The sequence below is a fragment of the Tenebrio molitor genome, chromosome 4 (genome assembly GCF_963966145.1).
Source record: "Tenebrio molitor chromosome 4, icTenMoli1.1, whole genome shotgun sequence".
Taxonomy (NCBI): Eukaryota; Metazoa; Arthropoda; class Insecta; order Coleoptera; family Tenebrionidae; genus Tenebrio; species Tenebrio molitor.
Window position 1 is genome coordinate 2,432,137 of NC_091049.1, and position 16,658 is coordinate 2,448,794.

The 16,658-nt window shown below is 47.2% G+C and overlaps 10 protein-coding genes across 15 annotated transcripts; 4 read left to right on the forward strand and 6 right to left on the reverse strand.

The window, feature by feature from the left end:
• Positions 1-41: 41 nt before the first annotated feature.
• BORCS5 (BLOC-1 related complex subunit 5) lies at positions 42-983 on the reverse strand. Its single transcript, XM_069044047.1, has 2 exons — positions 749-983; positions 42-702 (listed from the first exon to the last, which is right to left on the reverse strand). Exons 1-2 carry the CDS (start codon positions 981-983, stop codon positions 146-148), a joined length of 792 nt encoding a protein of 263 aa, XP_068900148.1. The 3' UTR covers positions 42-145.
• A 191-nt stretch (positions 984-1,174) lies between these two features.
• e(r) (enhancer of rudimentary) lies at positions 1,175-1,864 on the forward strand. Its single transcript, XM_069044055.1, has 3 exons — positions 1,175-1,316; positions 1,371-1,556; positions 1,605-1,864. The coding sequence occupies exons 1-3, from the start codon at positions 1,314-1,316 to the stop codon at positions 1,725-1,727; spliced, it is 312 nt and encodes a 103-aa protein (XP_068900156.1). The 5' UTR covers positions 1,175-1,313; the 3' UTR covers positions 1,728-1,864.
• On the reverse strand, positions 1,739-2,914 carry LOC138127916 (NADH-cytochrome b5 reductase-like). Of its 2 annotated transcripts, XM_069044039.1 has the most exons (3): positions 2,782-2,914; positions 2,515-2,723; positions 1,739-2,442 (listed from the first exon to the last, which is right to left on the reverse strand). In XM_069044039.1, the coding sequence occupies exons 2-3, from the start codon at positions 2,718-2,720 to the stop codon at positions 1,821-1,823; spliced, it is 828 nt and encodes a 275-aa protein (XP_068900140.1). In that variant the 5' UTR covers positions 2,721-2,723; positions 2,782-2,914; the 3' UTR covers positions 1,739-1,820. The 2 variants fall into 2 exon arrangements, with proteins under 2 accessions (XP_068900140.1, XP_068900139.1); XM_069044038.1 differs by having other exon boundaries at positions 1,739-2,723.
• RpS3A (ribosomal protein S3A) lies at positions 2,898-4,493 on the forward strand. Its single transcript, XM_069044046.1, has 4 exons — positions 2,898-3,060; positions 3,340-3,563; positions 3,738-3,940; positions 4,117-4,493. Exons 1-4 carry the CDS (start codon positions 2,999-3,001, stop codon positions 4,429-4,431), a joined length of 804 nt encoding a protein of 267 aa, XP_068900147.1. The 5' UTR covers positions 2,898-2,998; the 3' UTR covers positions 4,432-4,493.
• On the reverse strand, positions 4,460-5,787 carry Had1 (beta Hydroxy acid dehydrogenase 1). The gene is made up of 4 exons (XM_069044037.1): positions 5,565-5,787; positions 5,311-5,498; positions 5,065-5,248; positions 4,460-5,018 (listed from the first exon to the last, which is right to left on the reverse strand). The coding sequence occupies exons 1-4, from the start codon at positions 5,591-5,593 to the stop codon at positions 4,484-4,486; spliced, it is 936 nt and encodes a 311-aa protein (XP_068900138.1). The 5' UTR covers positions 5,594-5,787; the 3' UTR covers positions 4,460-4,483.
• Positions 5,788-6,053: 266 nt separating this feature from the next.
• Pgk (phosphoglycerate kinase) lies at positions 6,054-11,591 on the forward strand. Of its 2 annotated transcripts, XM_069044027.1 has the most exons (8): positions 6,054-6,405; positions 6,460-6,663; positions 6,742-6,798; positions 6,867-7,350; positions 10,876-11,010; positions 11,058-11,179; positions 11,229-11,329; positions 11,378-11,591. In XM_069044027.1, exons 1-8 carry the CDS (start codon positions 6,344-6,346, stop codon positions 11,515-11,517), a joined length of 1,305 nt encoding a protein of 434 aa, XP_068900128.1. In that variant the 5' UTR covers positions 6,054-6,343; the 3' UTR covers positions 11,518-11,591. The 2 variants fall into 2 exon arrangements, with proteins under 2 accessions (XP_068900128.1, XP_068900129.1); XM_069044028.1 differs by lacking the exon at positions 6,742-6,798 and having other exon boundaries at positions 6,069-6,405.
• On the reverse strand, positions 6,270-10,851 carry LOC138127902 (titin homolog). Its single transcript, XM_069044015.1, has 2 exons — positions 9,734-10,851; positions 6,270-9,680 (listed from the first exon to the last, which is right to left on the reverse strand). The coding sequence occupies exons 1-2, from the start codon at positions 10,776-10,778 to the stop codon at positions 7,393-7,395; spliced, it is 3,333 nt and encodes a 1,110-aa protein (XP_068900116.1). The 5' UTR covers positions 10,779-10,851; the 3' UTR covers positions 6,270-7,392.
• A 37-nt stretch (positions 11,592-11,628) lies between the features above and the next one.
• On the reverse strand, positions 11,629-12,699 carry Pex19 (peroxin 19). Its single transcript, XM_069044040.1, has 3 exons — positions 12,566-12,699; positions 11,860-12,515; positions 11,629-11,814 (listed from the first exon to the last, which is right to left on the reverse strand). The coding sequence occupies exons 1-3, from the start codon at positions 12,636-12,638 to the stop codon at positions 11,707-11,709; spliced, it is 837 nt and encodes a 278-aa protein (XP_068900141.1). The 5' UTR covers positions 12,639-12,699; the 3' UTR covers positions 11,629-11,706.
• Positions 12,700-13,611: 912 nt separating this feature from the next.
• Fibp (acidic fibroblast growth factor intracellular-binding protein) lies at positions 13,612-15,091 on the forward strand. The gene is made up of 5 exons (XM_069044036.1): positions 13,612-13,798; positions 13,862-14,060; positions 14,110-14,562; positions 14,614-14,865; positions 14,912-15,091. The coding sequence occupies exons 1-5, from the start codon at positions 13,714-13,716 to the stop codon at positions 14,985-14,987; spliced, it is 1,065 nt and encodes a 354-aa protein (XP_068900137.1). The 5' UTR covers positions 13,612-13,713; the 3' UTR covers positions 14,988-15,091.
• Positions 14,494-16,646, reverse strand: LOC138127913 (histone-lysine N-methyltransferase eggless-like). 4 transcript variants are annotated; one of them, XM_069044034.1, is made up of 6 exons: positions 16,357-16,646; positions 16,066-16,306; positions 15,535-16,018; positions 15,286-15,488; positions 15,113-15,233; positions 14,494-15,061 (listed from the first exon to the last, which is right to left on the reverse strand). In XM_069044034.1, coding segments are annotated over exons 2-6 (1,002 nt in total). In that variant the 5' UTR covers positions 16,259-16,306; positions 16,357-16,646; the 3' UTR covers positions 14,494-15,060. The 4 variants fall into 4 exon arrangements, with proteins under 4 accessions (XP_068900135.1, XP_068900132.1, XP_068900134.1 ...); XM_069044031.1 differs by having other exon boundaries at positions 16,066-16,247; positions 16,298-16,527; XM_069044033.1 differs by having other exon boundaries at positions 16,066-16,639.
• Positions 16,647-16,658: the final 12 nt, after the last annotated feature.

Sequence of the window (16,658 nt, forward strand, 5' to 3'; positions counted from 1 at the left end):
GCCGCCCCCGGGGGACACCGCGCTTCAATTAAAATTCACACTCCTATACAGTCGCTTTATTACTACGCTAATCTAGAAGGTATTCAATAAATAAAAACAATCGAGATCACAACCGTCTGTCATCTGTCAAAAATAAAACTATTTATCATCCGGTGGTCCACACGAACGGCTCGAGCCTGTCTTCGATGTCCAGATGATTGTTGAGCGTCTCCATCGACTCGAGCGTCTGATTCAACAGCATATGGCACCGATTCAACTGGTGCGACAGCTCTTGCACCTTAGCCAGCTTCTCCGCGTACTTCGCGAACCTCTTCTGCTTATCAGTGGCGGCGCTAATCATTTTCGCGATTTCCGAATCCGTCTCGCGGACTTTCTGCGTCAACTGGTTTTGCTCGGTCGCAATCAAATTCGCACAAGCCGTCAGGTGCATTTGATACTTGACGCACAATTTGTGCAAGGGCGCCGGATCCAGACGTTCCAAGACTTCCGGGTCTCGCGCGGCTGGCAGATTCAGAGTCGCCCGCATGATCGGCAAAAACATGGGAATGGTTTGCAGTCGCAAAATATCCGGATCTTTGTCCAGATTAGGACCTGTGGTTGCTGGCTTGACAACCACAATACTGTGTGCCGACTTTTTGGCTTGTTTCTGCTGTATCTTGCGCTTGGTCTTGACAATCTGTTTGTTAGTCAGCTTGGGCGAATCTGTAACTGCACTATGAAAAATTGCCTACAGAGAAAGAATTATTACCGCCGATCGGTCGATTCACTGTGTAACTGATGTACGGCAAGTCGGTGTCGCTGCAGACGCTGGGGCCCGGCGATATGGACCCCGGACGCCCGTTCTCGGAGCTCTCGGGGTGCTCCGCTCCGCCGCCCGGATTCGCGATCGTGTGTTGCCGTCGAATATTCGACTGCTTGGAATCATGATTGAGACTGCTTTGGCGGTGGCCGGAATGCAAATGAGTCGAATGTTCGGAACCCATATTGCTAATCGATCAAGTAAATAAACAACACTTTGAGGTTAGATCACTTCATATTTAGTGATTTTCACTTTGTCACCAGACACGTTTTTATCACTACCGAGTTGTGTATTGATAACTGAAATTCTTCCGATAAGCAAAATTCAATCGGTGCAATTGATTGCGGGTTTACGTGACCGTTTACTTGATAAACAAAATAATCGTGTACTCTTTTGTCGTATGTTGGTAACACGACTCCTCAACATATAACATAACCTCACAACTGCGGTTCATGCTAACAAAGTTTTACTAATTTGTGGTCGTTTTCTACTCGCTTCGCCATAAATTTAAACAATGGTGAGCTAATTGTCGACCAAATCGATTGATTCATTGATAATTTTAAATTCTTAGGCACACACAATCTTACTAGTGCAACCTGGAGCCAACCCTGAGACTAGAACTTACTCAGATTATGAATCTGTAAATGAATGTATGGAGGGCGTCTGCAAGATTTATGAAGAGCATCTGAAAAGAAGAAATCCAAATACCCCCACCATCACATATGATATATCACAACTTTTTGATTTTGTTGACCAGGTGCGTATTAACCTTGCACAAATTTACAGGTACTAAATGCAGTTTCAGTTGTCAGATTTGAGTTGTCTTGTCTACCAAAAATCAACCAACACATATGCCCCATACAACAAAGACTGGATAAAAGAGAAAATCTATATTTTGTTGCGGCAAGCAGCTGGACATGCAGATTAAAAAAAACTAAATTAGAATTATTTTTAAGTTTACTTAACACTTTTACAAATTACACCAGTGTAATTGTTTCAGAGAATTGTAATTAAGTTTTATTTAAAATAAATGAATATTATTGCTTTCAATTCCTAAATTCTCAAGTTGGCTTTTAATATATTCACTAAAATTATCGCTTCCGCAAATTATTGCCTGTAATTCCCCTGTTTTCCCATTTACATAGTTTCTAAGATAGGGAGTTGTCAATTTAGTCCCATGTATCACTTCATTATATTTTTGGTTTATGTTGGCAGCACTGCTTAAAAATACTTCGTAACTAAAATTCCAATAACTACTCAGTTTATATAAATGATCCCTTAACAAAATGTCCCCACAGTCGCGGCAACAAAAAAACAATTTTATAAAATTCTCACGGTCCTCATTGTGAACGATTTCGTTAATTATTGCAAACAAAGGAGCTATCCCTGTGCCCTGAGCAATGAAAAACAAATGTTTGTACTTGTAGTTAAGAATAAAATCTCCATAAGGCCCCCTCCATGAAGTTTTTTGACCTATTTGTAATTTTTGCAATAGTTTAGACATTCTTCCATCATTGTAACATCTAACTATAATTGTAAACCCCAAATCACTCTCACTTGTGACAGGAATCGGTGTGTAAGCTCTGGTAAATTCACCAATAGAGTCTTTAGCCCTCAACAAAAGATATTGTCCTGGTGCATACCTAAAACAATTTGGAACTCTCTCCAAGCTGTCATCATAAGTGAATTTAAGCAAATAAACTGTTGGACTCAACTGTTCATGTTCAATTAATTTAAAACTGGTGTAAGAAGTGGGACTGATGGAGTTTACAATTTCAAGCTCACACCCTTGAAGGTTATTGTTATTTTTACAATACTGCTCGTATTTCTTTAATTGAGCTTCGTAAACGTCCAGTATGCACGGGGTGCAGCCTGAATTGCAACAATCTGATGCGTCAGGCGGCACAGGGGGCTCCATCATAACCTACAAAAACCAAAATAATTTTTTAACAGCTCGAGACGAAAAATCCGCACAAATGTACATTTTATTTCGAGAGAGACCGAATTTTCTTTCTAGCGTTATCATGTAAAAAGTGATTACAATGAATTAATTTAAAAAATATAGATAAGGGGAATTGTACAGCGCATGCGCACATGTCGGATTTAGGAAATTTGGTTTTGTAAGATGGTAGACCTTTTTTCTCCTTTCATCTGTCTGTTGTCAATTTTTGCACTTCTCTTTTCGTGTGGCAGTCCAAGATGGCAGTCGGTAAAAACAAGGGACTTTCCAAAGGAGGAAAGAAAGGTGTTAAAAAGAAGATGTAAGTACAAAATTCGAACGATTGGGTGTCGCCTAGGCGATTTACCACAGTTTTGTGTTCAAGTTTGATAAGATAGGCGCAGGATGGGTTGGAAAAATTCGGCTCGTACATCCATGCCGCCACCTTTTAAAGCTGTTTAATTAGAAACTAATTCATTTAAGAAGAGTTGTTTGGTCGGTTTGAATCGTGAGAGCCGTACTCGTTTGGCAGAGATCGATTTTGCGTAGATTTTTTAGTTTATTGTTGGTGTTTGTATTTTGAGGTTATGTTATGTTTTAGTGTGGATCCGTTCACCCGCAAGGACTGGTACGATGTGAAGGCCCCGTCGATGTTTGCCACCAGACAGGTGGGCAAAACACTGGTAAACCGCACGCAAGGTACTCGCATTGCGTCTGAAGGCCTCAAGGCGAGAGTATTTGAAGTGTCTCTGGCTGACTTGCAAAACGACAATGACGCCGAACGGTCTTTCAGGAAGTTCAGGCTCATCGCCGAGGACGTTCAAGGTACTCTATCATCACCGTACTGTGTGATTTTTAGCCAATTGTGATGATCCACCTAGCTCGCTTCGATTTAAACATGATGATAAATACATGTTCCCTAAAACAGCAAACTGATTCACTTTTGATACTGTTTGAGCGCTCAAACGTGGAACAAAATTTGATTGAAAATGTTTGTAGGAAGGAACGTCTTGACGAATTTCCATGGCATGGATTTGACAACTGACAAGCTCAGGTCGATGGTCAAGAAATGGCAGACTCTGATTGAAGCGTCAGCTGACGTTAAGACCACCGACGGTTATTTGTTGAGGGTGTTCTGCATTGGATTCACCAACAAGGACCAGTTGTCTCAAAGAAAAACGTGCTACGCGCAACACACGCAGGTATTTATTGACGAAATTAGAATTAAAAAAGTGAGGTTAGAATGATGATAACCCCAGCTCGCATTGATACCAACATGATGAAAAATTCGTGTTCCCTAAACAATCGAAGTCTGACTTTTTATTGATAATTTGGTTGGGATTGTTGTGAAATGGATGTAAAACTGTTGCGTTTTTAGGTCCGCGGAATCCGCAAGAAGATGGTGGAGATCATCACGCGGGACATCACCGGAAGCGACTTGAAAGAAGTCGTCAACAAGTTACTTCCAGATTCCATCGCGAAAGACATCGAGAAGGCCTGCCAAGGCATCTACCCCCTCCACGACGTGTACATTCGTAAAGTGAAAGTATTGAAAAAGCCCCGTTTCGAACTTTCCAAGTTGCTGGAGTTGCACGGGGACGGCGGCAAAGGAGGAGCGGGTGAGCCAGGTGAAGCCGGCTCCAAAGTGGACAGACCCGAGGGATACGAACCCCCGGTCCAAGAGTCTGTTTAATTTAATTGTTTATAAGAAAACACAAATGAAAATAAACACGTTTTATTACGTCTTATTGCAAAGATTTTTTCAACTGGCTGAGTTTAGTCAGAGCTAGGTCCCTCCAGTTCCTGCGTTCCTGCAGCTTGTCCTTCGGGACCATGTTTTCGAGTTGTTTGGCGATCTCGCCGACTTGGGGGCCCTCCCACTTCTGCAAAGGCTTGAAATCCTTGCTGACCGAGTAGATGGTATTGGCGTACTTGTCGCAGTAGTCGACGAATCCTTCGGCATTCAAGTGGGTGGTTTCCAAGGGTCCCAAGAACGCATAGCGCATGCCCAAACCGTCAGACATGACCTTGTCGATGTCCTTCACGTCCAACACGCCGTCAGCCACCAAGTTCCAGGTCTCGTTGAGGAGGGCGTACTGGAGCCGGTTGACCACGAATCCGGGCACCTCCTTCGACAGCGACACCGGAGTCTGCCCGATTTCCTCCATGATGGCTCTGGTCTTTTTGGCCACGGCGGGGTCGGTCCACGGCGCGGGGATTATCTCCACCAGCGGGACGTAGTAAGGGGGGTTGACGGGGTGCGACACCACGATGTTTTTCCTGAAACGCGAACAATCACACCTGCGGGACCAACACCAAAACGTACTTGTTCTTCAAGTGGTCGGAAAACAGCGACGGCAGGAAGGTGGACGTGGAGCTCGAGAAGATCGTGGAGGGCTCGGCGATGTCGTCGACGCCTTTCCACACCTTCCTCTTCAGCTCCAGATTCTCGGGGACGCATTCCTGCACCAAAACGGCGTCGCGGACCGCCTCCTCCAGCTTGTTTGTGCCTGATAGCGCGATAACACTCGTGTAATCTTGTTTGGCTTGATTTATATAAAAATAGACGTACCTTTGATGCACGCGAACTGTTGGCTCGAATTTAACTTGCCACGTAAGAGGCCGTTCTTCTCCAAGCTTTTCAGTTGTTGCTCGATGTCCACCAACGCGGATTCGATCTGTTTGGCCTCGATGTCGTAGATGACCACTTGGTAGCCGACGCCGGCGAACAGCATCGCCCAAGAGCGCCCGATCAGGCCGCTGCAGACGCACAATTTGAATTTCCCGCCGCACTCCCAACCTCACAATTTCCAAAAAAATTCTCACCTGCCTACGATTCCGATTTTCCTGGACATTGTGCGATCAATCTGGTCCCCACAGCTGCTAAATTTACACTGTACTCGTCGCTATCTCAAGAGTTGTATGTACTTGCGATTAACAAGGTCAGATGTCTGATTGGATTTAACTTTTTTTATCTCCAGGTCCCGTTATCTTCACCATTCCATTATTGTTTTTAATTAACTTGGCGATTTTGTGACCAAAACAGAATATTCCAGTTTGTTTACGGCCAAAGGATTCACAACAAAATTAATGCCTGACGGGGCCTAGCGTACGGTCTAAGGTTCGAATGATTTGCATCTCTGAGACATAGTGTATTGAGTATTGCAACAAATTCGACGTAATAAAGTAATTATTGACATAGAATTTGGCTCCAAGTAACAAATTCGAAGTAATAAAGTAATTGTTGACATAAATATTGTTTGAATTTGGCCCCGTTGCCGGAAACGACCGAACCGTGCCGAAGAGTAGGAACGGGAAACAGTAGCTGTAAAAATGTTTGCTTTATTGACGGAAAACTGTCCGATGGACCGTCGTATCGTATAAAAAAAGATGATTTACGCTTTGTCTTTGCGCGTAGATTAAATTAGCTGTGGTTAATAAATTTTTTGTGAGCATCTACGACTTTATAACCTTTTATCGGCGAGGACTGCGCGTTGATAGCCGCTGAACAATCTTGTCCTCTAGTTGACATTTGGAGGGCAAAAGTTGAAAACGGCGATCAAAAGTCGAAGAATTTGTGCATTTGCGAGTGAAACACGGCGAAAATGGCTTTAAATAAACTGGGAATCGACGCGTTGCAGCTGGCGAACAAGCGCGTCCTGATGAGGTAAGTTGTTGCGATAGTTTAATACAAAATTTTGAAAAAAATCGCGCACGATAGGGTGGACTTCAACGTCCCCCTGAAAGACGGCAAGATCACGAACAATCAGCGCATCGTGGCGGCTTTAGACTCGATCAAGTTCGCCCTGGACAAGAAGGCGAAAAGCGTGGTGTTGATGTCGCACTTGGGGCGGCCCGACGGCTCCCCCAACCCCAAATACACCATGAAGCCGGTCGCCGCCGAGCTGAAGACGCTCCTCAACAGGTGAGCCCCGCCCGCTTTCACCCCGCTGTCTCGAGCTTGTGCTAACTCTTCTCGCTTGTGTGTTTTCTTTTGTTTTAGATTGGTTACATCTGATTCTTGTGATAGTGATAGTAACCAAAACTTGTTACCGAAAAGGTTCTATTTTTTTCTGTTTTACTAACCCACCCCCCGTTAGGTAACGATCTAAAGTCGCTTGTCCCCAGGGACATCACATTCCTGGCGGACTGCGTGGGCCCCGACGTGGAGAAGGCCTGCGCCGACCCCAAACCCGGCTCCGTCATCCTTCTGGAGAACCTCCGCTTCCACGTCGAGGAGGAGGGCAAGGGCGTCGACCCCAAAGGCAACAAGATCAAGGCGGACGCGGCCAAGGTGGCCGCCTTCCGCAAGAGTCTGCGCAAATTGGGCGACGTGTACGTGAACGACGCCTTCGGGACGGCGCACCGGGCGCACTCGTCCATGATGGGCGAGGGCTTCGACCAGCGCGCCGCCGGGTTCCTACTCAAAAAGGAACTCCAGTACTTCGCCAAGGCCCTGGACAATCCCGAAAAGCCGTTCCTGGCGATTCTGGGCGGGGCTAAAGTCGCCGATAAGATCCAGTTGATTGAGAATTTATTGGACAAAGTTAATGAGATGATCATCGGGGGCGGGATGAGTTACACGTTTTTGAAAGTGTGCCAAGGAATGAAGGTAACAATTACATTTTATTGGAAATTTTGATTCGGTTAGCGATCAAGAGGTATAGTCGAAGTTTAGGGCGATGAAAATGCTCGAGAAGAAGAGCGTGTAGAAGGCTCGCAGGGTGAACTCGTGTCTTGTGTCTTCGATTCTTCGCTTTTCGACGATCGAGACGACATCTTGCGCTCTCGCAGTCACTTTCACGTCCTCCCTTTCGGTCAGCTCCTCGCTCGTTTCGATAAATTCCGCCTCTTCCACGACCTCCTCCTTCATTTTCTTCGGCTCGTTCTTCACTCGACAGATTCCACTTTCAACCGATACCTCCTCCGGTTCAACAACTTCCTTCTTTGCCTCGACCAACTCTTTTCTCTCATCCACGGACGTCTGCTTCAATTCAGCCGATTCCTTCTTAACCTCGACGACTTCCTCCTTCGCCTCGACAACTTCCTTCTTCACTTCGACAACTTCCATCTTCACCTCGACAACTTCCTTCTTCACCTCGACAACTTCCTTCTTCGCCTCCTCTACAACTTCCTTCTTCGCCTCCTCTACAACTTCCTTCTTCGCCTCCTCTACAACTTCCTTCTTCGCCTCCTCTACAACTTCCTTCTTCGCCTCCTCTACAACTTCCTTCTTCGCCTCCTCGACAACTTCCTTCTTTTCCTCCTTTGCTTCCACGAATTCCCTTTCCTCCTTCGCATCAACGAATTCGTCCGCTTTCTCTTCTTCTTTCGGCGGATGACTTTCCACAAGTGCCGGATGATAAACTGTCGCTTGGCAATAACTGGACGCCGCTTGGAACCGCAAACTGACGTCTTCGTAGTCTTTGTAAAGTATCCGAATCGGTGGAGGCTCCACCATTTGCTTGATGCCGTCGATAAACTCGATGACGTTGCTGTAGTTGCTGTCTTGCTTGGAGGCGGCGCTTTTCGACTTGCTCTCGTCGTAGAACTTGGTGTAGATGCTGTCGATTTTTCTGATCACGCTGTCCACCTGGCCCAGGAGGCGCTCCCCTTCTTCGATGTTGGCCGCTTTTTTCACCTCCTCGTAGTGGAATTTGGACGATCTACTATGTCTGGATCTGTCCGAAAGCGGACATTCCTTCACTTTGATCGTGACCTTCTCGCTCTCCTCTTTCTTCTTCTCTTCTTTGGGCACTTTCTTCGCCTTCTCTTCGATCACGACCCTCTTGACAACCCTCTCGGCGTCATCTTTCCCCGTCTTCTTTCTCTCTCCCTCCTCCTTGTTACCCTTCCTGCTCTCCTCCCTGCTGACTTTCCTGGACACTTTGTTGTCGCTCTCCTCCCTGCAGATCTTCTTCGGGTCATCCTTTTTGACTTCTTCTTTCGTTTTCTGCCCGTCCGTGGATTGGTCCCCCGCTCCCGGTTTGACCTCGACGAACGCCGCCTTCTTCACCGTGGTCAGTCCCCGCTTCAGCGTGGGAGTCGCCGGTTTGTTGTCGTCCTTCTCGGCTTCCACCTTCTGGTTCTTCTCCTTGGCCTCGCTCTCCGACATCATCTTGAGCACGTTGGTGATCTCCTCCTCCATCGCGTTGAAAGCCTCCGAGCTGCCGACGCTGACCGGCGACGACAACAGATCGATCATCTTCGTCTCGATCACGTCGATCGCCTTCTGGATGTTCTTCTGGATGCTGTCGTTGCGCATCTTCAACCCTCTCAGCTGGTCCAGCATCTCTTTCTTCCTCTGGATGGGGAAAGGGTCGCTCTTGCAGTAGTCCGGCGCTCTGAGCGCCGCGTCGGTCCTCAGCAGCTTCCCCTCGGGCTTCTTGGCTTCGATGGTCCTGGTCAGATCGGTGATGAGGACGGCGCCCCTCGGCGACTCCGTCTTGTCCTTGGTGGGGAAGTTGTCGTAGAAGATCTTGACCGGCATCACGATCAGACTCTGCGGGATGTGGTTGAGGAATTTCTGCTGGGGCGCCGTCAAGTACTCGATCAAGTTTCTGACGCTCTTGTTCTTCAGTTTCTTCGATTCGATCGACTGGACTTGCTTCTTCTTCATCTCGACGGCGTGCTTCTTCGCTTCGGTGGAGTGCCTCTTCTTGGCTTCGATCGGCAGGAGCAGCTTCTTCCACACTTTCTCGTTCTCCTGCATCATGCGATGCAGGTAGCTCTTCGCCTCTTGCAGTTTCATCGGGTAGATGTTGTCGCGTCGCGGGTACTCGGACTTGATCGGTTTGACGTCGTTGCCGTCGATGTCGTCGAGGAGGTCGTAGCAGCGCAGCTTGGTGCGGCCCAGACCCTGCTTGATCCTCCTAGTACGTTCCTGATTGGACAGGGAAACGGGTTGCGAGCTCGTTACCAAGAGATTACAACACGTGGAGGCTGTAGGAAAATTTTTATTGTCAATACAGTAGGGATCTACTTTTTGGATTTACCGGAACACGACTGGCCCTTCAGGATTTTGGTGCTCTTCTGCGAGGGAGTCTTGCTGGACACCGAGCCCTTGCTTATTTTCGTCTTGACGCCTTTCGGGAAGAACCACAGACTCCCGGTGTACTTCTGTTCAAGGTCGGCGTTCTTTTTCGCTTTCATTTGCCGTTTAGTCCGCGGTCGTCGCTCCATCAGCTTGATGAAACCCTCGAGACTGTCGGTGGCTTCGAGTTGTTGGATCAACTTCCCGTGGATGTTTTCCTGGGGTTTGCGTCTCTGCACGTCCGGGGACGTCTGGATGTCGGGAAAAAGCTGGAATTTGAGCGGGGGCTCTCCGACGGTGCTGCCCACACTGGTGTCGGAGTAGGCGTCCTTCTGCATGGTGATCTTGTCGAAGGAACCCTTCTGCGAGGTCCGCCTTCTCGGCGGGGAACTCTTCTTCTCGAACGAGATCTTCATTTCCACCTCCTCTTTCGGTTCGAGGCAGTCTTGGAACTCGTCGTCGTCCTCTCTGATTCGGTGGACCTCCTGGACGAGCCCAAGGTCGCGGTCGCTCTCCGGGAGTTTCAGGTCGCGCCCGCCTTCCAGGAGCTTCTGTTCGCGGCCGCCCTCCAGGAGCTTTTGTTCGCGGCCGCCCTCCAGGAGCTTCTGCTCGCGCCCGCCCTTCACCACCAACTCGAACAGCTTCCTGTGGTACCTGTCCACCTCCTCGACCTTGTCCAGGATGCGTCTGGAGTGGTCCTTGAGCGTGATCTTGATTTCGTCGAACTCCAGCAGCGGTTCGCTCTTGACATCGGTCTTGTTGTAGACGAGGCAAGAGAGGAACGACGGGTTCTTCTCGAGGAAGTTGGTCCTGGCGGCGATCTTCACCGCCAGTTCCTCGAGCTCGTTGTAGTGTTTGGCGAGGGCGGCGTCCAGTTGGTGGTTGATGAGTGTCAGGGTGAGCTTGACGCTGTTGTTGTACTCCTCGCAGGCTTTCTCTATCGACAAGTCTTGTAGAGCGTGTCCAGCATCGTCTTGGTTGCCGGTCTTCGCGATATTCCCTACCATATTTTTTTTCTGTTGATTTTTATTGGAACCATCAATTTTGACAGTCGATGAAAAAGTTTTGTTTACAGCGACGTTCCATTTTTCTTTTGTTTCGTAGATCGGCAACTCGTTGTACGACGAGGAGGGGGCCAAGATCGTCAAGCACCTCCTGGAGAAGGCCCAGAAGAACAAAGTCCAGGTGCACCTCCCCGTCGACTTCGTCACCGCCGACAAGTTCGACGAAAAAGCCAAGGTGAGCCGCCCCCCCGTCTAGTGTTTTTTGTTTTAAAATCGGTTCAGGTTGGTAGCGCGACGGTCGAATCTGGGATTCCCGACGGCTGGATGGGTCTGGACATAGGGCCCAAGACCATCGAATGCTTCAAAGCGCCGATTTCCAGAGCTAAAGTCGTAGTCTGGAATGGGTAAGAAGTTTGAGGTTATGTCGGACGCCGAAAAAAATTCGAGTTTCAGGCCTGCAGGAGTGTTCGAATTTGAGAATTTCGCAAAGGGGACCAAAGCGATCATGGACGAGGTGGTCGCAGCCACGAAACGCGGCGCCATCACCATCATCGGTAAATATGAAGTGTCAAAAGGGCACAAGGTTTGACAGGTTGTTTCAGGTGGTGGAGACACCGCGACTTGCGCCGCAAAATGGAAGACCGAGGATAAAGTTTCGCACGTTTCGACCGGAGGTGGCGCCAGTTTGGAGCTGCTCGAGGGCAAAGTCCTGCCAGGCGTCGCTGCCCTTTCCAACGCATAATGTGTATCGTTCCAAAGTTAATGTGTAAATTAATTGTTGTAATAATGAATGAATAGTCACGTTTGTAAATTGTTTGGAATCATTTCGTCGACTTCAGACATACCGACACTAAACATTTCCCATTTTTTATTGAATTATATAAATAACAACGAAAAGTGACAACAAAACTAAGAAAATCCCGCAGCGCCCCTACATTAAAACGCACTGATTCGGGTCGGCGTTATTTTGTACATCTAGAGGCAAAGGCGGCCCCACGTCCCCCACTAGATCCGTAGGCGGCTGTCCATAATCTTGCAACTGTTTTTCCAATTATTATTTGGTCAAAAACAACAACTACTGTACCTTTTGCATTAACCCTAGAACTTTCTCGAACCTCTCCTTCTTCTGTTCGTCGCTGTCGGTCTCCTTCTCGCTCTCCAGCTCCCCACACACCTCCTGCATCAGCTTCTTCTGACTGTCATACCTGTCGGCGTCTTCTTTGCTCAAAGTGTCTTTGTTCTTTTCTAACCAATCGGGAAACTTGTCTAGGATGTCTTTCAAGCTGGGGTACAGCACATCCTTGGACAAGAGACTCTGCATCATCCCCTGCATGAAGGGTAGAAAAGCGTTTTGATCCCCTTGCCCCCCAAAGAGATTCATCACGTCCTGCTCCGAAAACGGGTTCTGGAGGCCCTCCGCCCCTTGATTCAGCCCCTGAATCGTCTGCGTAATTGTCGCGGCAAAGTCGTTCGAAGTTTCGTTGATGTTGGGGGTTTCGAAAATCTGCTGCGCCGCTTCGGCCATCTGCTGAAATTTCTGTTGGACCTGTTCGGGGCTCAGTTGCGACCCGTCCGAGTTCGTCCCCAGGAAATTCGACAGGTTTGATTCGAATTGCGCGGCGGCTTGCCGGATGAAATCTTCAGACCACTCTTCAGCCGGTGCCGTTTCGGCGACTTCGTCTTTGGGGGCTTCAGTCTTGTCGCCTTTCGGCGCCTCCTTGTTGAAGTCCTCCAAGGCACCTAAATTACGCGAGCGAGGTTATGCAATCGGAAAAAGTACAAAGTCTCACTCTCCAACAATTCTGACAACTCGGCGTCGACCTTCTCGTCTTTGGAGGGTCCTCCTTTCGGGGCGTCGCTCATTTTTCGTAGATTATCACAATTAGCAACAGGAAAAGAAAACACGACACAACTATGTACAAAAGTGGGGTTAGAAAATCATCAGCGATTAAAATCAGGTGACACCACCACGCTAAAACCAATGATATAATAATACTCTGATAATACTACGTTCTCTATTGTCCCATATTATTGCATTTAACAGTAACCGCGAAAATAAATCAATAAAATAGCATTATTGGAAATTTTTTTCTTCGAAAAAAATCAGATATACTATGGAAAACAATCCTAAACGCAATAACAATACTTTGTGAAGATTAAAAAAAAAAAAAAATGACAGAACGTGTAATAAATATTGCGTTTAGGATTATTTTCGATAGTAACATGATTGTGTTCAATTGAAAACTTCATCAAATTGGCTTTGATTTTTGTCGCTATCTTTGTCTAACCAACTTAATTTACGATGTTGTTGTCTTTTAAAAAATAACGTCATAGCCAACTTGATGAACAATTCAATTGAACACTCGTTATATTATTACTACTTTTAGTAAGGCCCCTTCAGAACACTTTGTTTTTTTAAGCATTGTGCCGTTTTTTAAATTAGTTTCACAACTCTCGCCCATCTTGTCATCAGTCAAAAAGGTTAAATCACAACAAGAAAGCTGGATAATGACAAATTTATTTTATTAATAACATGTTACGATTTAATCCGGTCCTGCCATTCCAGGTCGTCCCCGACTCACCGGAAGGTCCCGGATCTACCCCCAGCTAATAAACCGCATAGATGTATTAAATTTAATACATCTATGATAAACCGTGAGCATCAGCGCCATCTGTCCGTAGTCCGTACTGAGACGACTTATCACTTATATCCTCAGAAGTTAAACAATGGTTAAACATAATAATAAAAAAACTAGTAACAATAAAGTTATAGCACAAAACACAATGTTGTAACTTAATTTTAATTAAAAAGTACATATTAACTCGTATTTTTATTTTATTTAGGTTAGCGCCATCTATTATCTCTGAACTAAACAAATGCAAATGCAATCTCATCGATTTTTGTAAAAATTGAGAATTCCAAGGGATCGTTAGAATAATGGGGACCGAAATCGACGTCTTTATTAGCAACTACACCCTCGTGGACCCAGAGATATATCAATTGTGGGTCGAGGGCAACACGGGTATGTCACGGTAACATAACCTCAATCTCGTGGGAACCAGGTACATTGCCGTTGAATTTTCAGCGAGTGAAGCCGTCTCAATACTGAATCAGCGCGGTTTGGGCCAGCTGACCGGAGCCTCCCTCGAACTGATCGCCAGCGATGTCTTGGACCACTATCGCACCTACTCCCTTGTGGAGAAGCTACTCAGCAACCCCAACAAACTACAAGAACAACTGGCATTTCAAATTGAACCGCAAACTCGCCAGTTGTTGATCGAAAAGTAGGAACAAAACCTCACGCTGACTTCTTTCTAAAATCTCATTTTTAAGATATTACGAATTTGACGATGAAGTCGTGCGCGAACTGATTGGGAAAAAACTGTCAAGTAAACACAGAAAAGATTTGGATGAGGTTGCGGAAAAAACGGGAATACCGCTCAAGTCCTGCCGCCGTCAATTCGACAACGTCAAGAGAATATACAAGATGGTCGAAGACATGTCTGGACCGGTGGTCCAGAACATACAAAACTGCTTCTACCTGTCGGAACACATCGCTAAAAAGTACGCCTGCATCGTATTCTTGGCGTGTATTCGCTTCGAGACGAAGCGCAAACTCAACCACATCACTTTCAACTGCTGGAAACGCTGTACTGAGGCCATAATGGACCACTGGACCAACAAAGGGGCAGGAGTAGACAACTTTGATACAGAACATGACAAAGACTTTTTTACTGAACTGAAAGACATCAAGATTGTGTTGGAGAAAGAGAGGGAACACAAGCAGTGAGTCTGTCTCGTATCGGGGGAATCCCACAACAATTTTTTTTTTTTTAGTTTGGTATGTCTGTCCGTCAAAGCGACTTTGCTGCAAAAGTGTTACCTAGACTTGGACGCCAACTTCAAAAACTACAATCGCGCTATACTGCAGCCTGTTACTAACATGCATCGACCACGTGACGTGAAGAACATGTTCGTCGAGCTGACGTCGCTGTCCGATGCTTTGAAACAAGCGAACTGGAGCGCGCAAGAACTGGAGATTTTTCTAGCCAGTTACACCCAGGCGGGGGCGGAGCTTGACGTTCTCAGGCAAGTGTACTTTTACTGTTTTACCCCCTCTATGTGTATTTTTTAGGGATTCGGTGCCTCTCAAGAGTCTGTGGGAGAAATACATGAAAGTTATCTCCGAGTGTCTCCTGGCCATGTATTAAGGTGATTTGTTGTTTGTTATTTATTTTTTTATGTATCTTGCGTCTATATCGAAAATCGAGTCTCTGTTAAGCATCTAAAATAAATCATTTATTAACATAACAAACACAAACTGATTTTTCCTGACTAGACTAGCTTAAGCTTGAGTCTGGGGGACCCCCGGTGAATCCACTCGCTTTTGGCAAGCTCCTGGTACCACACCAGTACCAGAGACGTGTCGACCGCGATCACACTACAATTCTCCAGTCCTGTAAAATCCCGGTCAAAACACAGTCAATTCGCACTCTGGGGGATTCCCACCTGCTTCGCCCTTCCGGACCAGAACCGCGTCGCCCCTCTGGTACTCGCCCAGCGGCGAGTACGAACCCTTCAGGTAGTGCTTGACCATCGAACGGGTGATCTGGGGGACACATCGCCAAACACGCTCAGTGGAGTAATAAACGGGCCTGACGAATTTGGGACTTGTGTACCACCAACAGCCGTTGTCAAAAATGATGAGATACCTAGAAAACAAGAGTAGTGTTGGCAAGCTTTGGGCGGTGGCGCCACCTGAAACGGTTCGCCGCGGTGGGATGCTCTGCCACAACCCCCAACTGGTACGCCCCCCGACCTCGCGTGATCTCGCCCGTCTCCGCCGTCCGGTTCAGAATCGCCAAGGCGCGACTGCCGACCCGGAGCAAACAAGGGGGCGGTTCGGGGTGGACGAGGTATTCGGCGCCCACGATGAACGTCTGGGAGTGGCGCGAGGCGACGAGGTGGAAGCTACCCTCCGGCGTGGCCTCCACCAGCTCGGCCTTGATCCACTTTTTCGTTTTGTGGTTGAGGGTGAGGTAAGTCGAGCCCACCTCCGCTTTCGGGGGCTCCCAGAACTTCCCGCAGTCCACGCACACTTTATCCGAGTGGGACGACATCGACTCGATCCCGGAGTCGACCTTGACTTCTTCGCCTCCGTCAGACTTGCCTTCAGCGGTCTCCGACTTGACCTCGACCTCAGGCAGACGAAAAAGGTCCTCGACATTGTCCGTTTGTAAGTCTGCAAAAGTGTGACTGACATGCGTGGTGCGCCTGCGCACAACTCACCACCGCTAGCGATCAGTTTCTTCACGATGTTGAAGTACTCGCTCTGGATGTGCCTCTTGTATTTGATGCTGCGCTGGGGGCCCCACTGCCAACACCGCATCTCCTGTATGTACGTCAACTCCCGTTCCACTATCTCCTGATTCTTGTTGCAGGCGCTGTAATCGACTTCCATGTCGCTGTCGCTGTTACTCATCGGTGGAAAATTTCTTCCAATTCAAATGTTAAAACTTACTCTAACAATCTGAAATAACACTTTTCTAGCCTAAATTCGAACCAACAATAATTCCCAACAAGTAAACGTCGTGGTTGACACATCAACCCACTAGATTTATTCGCAGTCTGGTGACGAATACTTTCGCAACATGATTCCACATCAGAATGCATTGCAAAAGCGCTTTTGAGAGCTTTTGCCAAAGAATTTTAATCTTCCAGTTATTTCTGCAAGTTCTCCAACGTTCCTCACCGACAAGTTGCCAATTTTTAAGGTATTAATGTGTCAAAGTGGAAGTGGTTACGGTGCCGACGAAGACATCGAAAGTCGCAATCAAACTCGAAGAACTTATCTCTGAAAAGACGACACCAGCCCCTTCAAC

Excerpts from the sequence above, each read along its gene's own strand:
- BORCS5 (XM_069044047.1), bottom strand. The coding sequence starts at position 983 with ATGGGTTCCGAACATTCGACTCATTTGCATTCCGGCCACCGCCAAAGC. Across the intron at positions 703-748 it reads AGTGAATCGACCGATCGGCG|ATTCGCCCAAGCTGACTAAC; the intron begins GTAATAATTCTT and ends GTGCAGTTACAG.
- LOC138127916 (XM_069044038.1), bottom strand. The coding sequence starts at position 2,720 with ATGATGGAGCCCCCTGTGCCGCCTGACGCATCAGATTGTTGCAATTCA.
- RpS3A (XM_069044046.1), top strand. The coding sequence starts at position 2,999 with ATGGCAGTCGGTAAAAACAAGGGACTTTCCAAAGGAGGAAAGAAAGGT. Across the intron at positions 3,564-3,737 it reads CATCGCCGAGGACGTTCAAG|GAAGGAACGTCTTGACGAAT; the intron begins GTACTCTATCAT and ends AAATGTTTGTAG. Across the intron at positions 3,941-4,116 it reads GCTACGCGCAACACACGCAG|GTCCGCGGAATCCGCAAGAA; the intron begins GTATTTATTGAC and ends TTGCGTTTTTAG.
- Had1 (XM_069044037.1), bottom strand. The coding sequence starts at position 5,593 with ATGTCCAGGAAAATCGGAATCGTAGGCAG. Across the intron at positions 5,499-5,564 it reads AAAATCGGAATCGTAGGCAG|CGGCCTGATCGGGCGCTCTT; the intron begins GTGAGAATTTTT and ends GTGCGTCTGCAG. Across the intron at positions 5,019-5,064 it reads TCCGACCACTTGAAGAACAA|GAAAAACATCGTGGTGTCGC; the intron begins GTACGTTTTGGT and ends TTCGCGTTTCAG.
- Pgk (XM_069044027.1), top strand. The coding sequence starts at position 6,344 with ATGGCTTTAAATAAACTGGGAATCGACGCGTTGCAGCTGGCGAACAAG. Across the intron at positions 7,351-10,875 it reads AAGTGTGCCAAGGAATGAAG|ATCGGCAACTCGTTGTACGA; the intron begins GTAACAATTACA and ends TTTGTTTCGTAG. Across the intron at positions 11,011-11,057 it reads AGTTCGACGAAAAAGCCAAG|GTTGGTAGCGCGACGGTCGA; the intron begins GTGAGCCGCCCC and ends AAATCGGTTCAG.
- LOC138127902 (XM_069044015.1), bottom strand. The coding sequence starts at position 10,778 with ATGGTAGGGAATATCGCGAAGACCGGCAACCAAGACGATGCTGGACAC. Across the intron at positions 9,681-9,733 it reads GAAGGGCCAGTCGTGTTCCG|CCTCCACGTGTTGTAATCTC; the intron begins GTAAATCCAAAA and ends ATTTTCCTACAG.
- Pex19 (XM_069044040.1), bottom strand. The coding sequence starts at position 12,638 with ATGAGCGACGCCCCGAAAGGAGGACCCTCCAAAGACGAGAAGGTCGAC. Across the intron at positions 12,516-12,565 it reads GTTGTCAGAATTGTTGGAGA|GTGCCTTGGAGGACTTCAAC; the intron begins GTGAGACTTTGT and ends CGCGTAATTTAG. Across the intron at positions 11,815-11,859 it reads TTCTAGGGTTAATGCAAAAG|TTGCAAGATTATGGACAGCC; the intron begins GTACAGTAGTTG and ends TTGGAAAAACAG.
- Fibp (XM_069044036.1), top strand. The coding sequence starts at position 13,714 with ATGGGGACCGAAATCGACGTCTTTATTAGCAACTACACCCTCGTGGAC. Across the intron at positions 13,799-13,861 it reads GTGGGTCGAGGGCAACACGG|CGAGTGAAGCCGTCTCAATA; the intron begins GTATGTCACGGT and ends TTGAATTTTCAG. Across the intron at positions 14,866-14,911 it reads GCGGAGCTTGACGTTCTCAG|GGATTCGGTGCCTCTCAAGA; the intron begins GCAAGTGTACTT and ends TGTATTTTTTAG.
- LOC138127913 (XM_069044031.1), bottom strand. The coding sequence starts at position 16,449 with ATGCATTCTGATGTGGAATCATGTTGCGAAAGTATTCGTCACCAGACT. Across the intron at positions 16,019-16,065 it reads GAAACTGATCGCTAGCGGTG|ACTTACAAACGGACAATGTC; the intron begins GTGAGTTGTGCG and ends ACACTTTTGCAG. Across the intron at positions 15,489-15,534 it reads ACCGCGGCGAACCGTTTCAG|GTATCTCATCATTTTTGACA; the intron begins GTGGCGCCACCG and ends CTTGTTTTCTAG.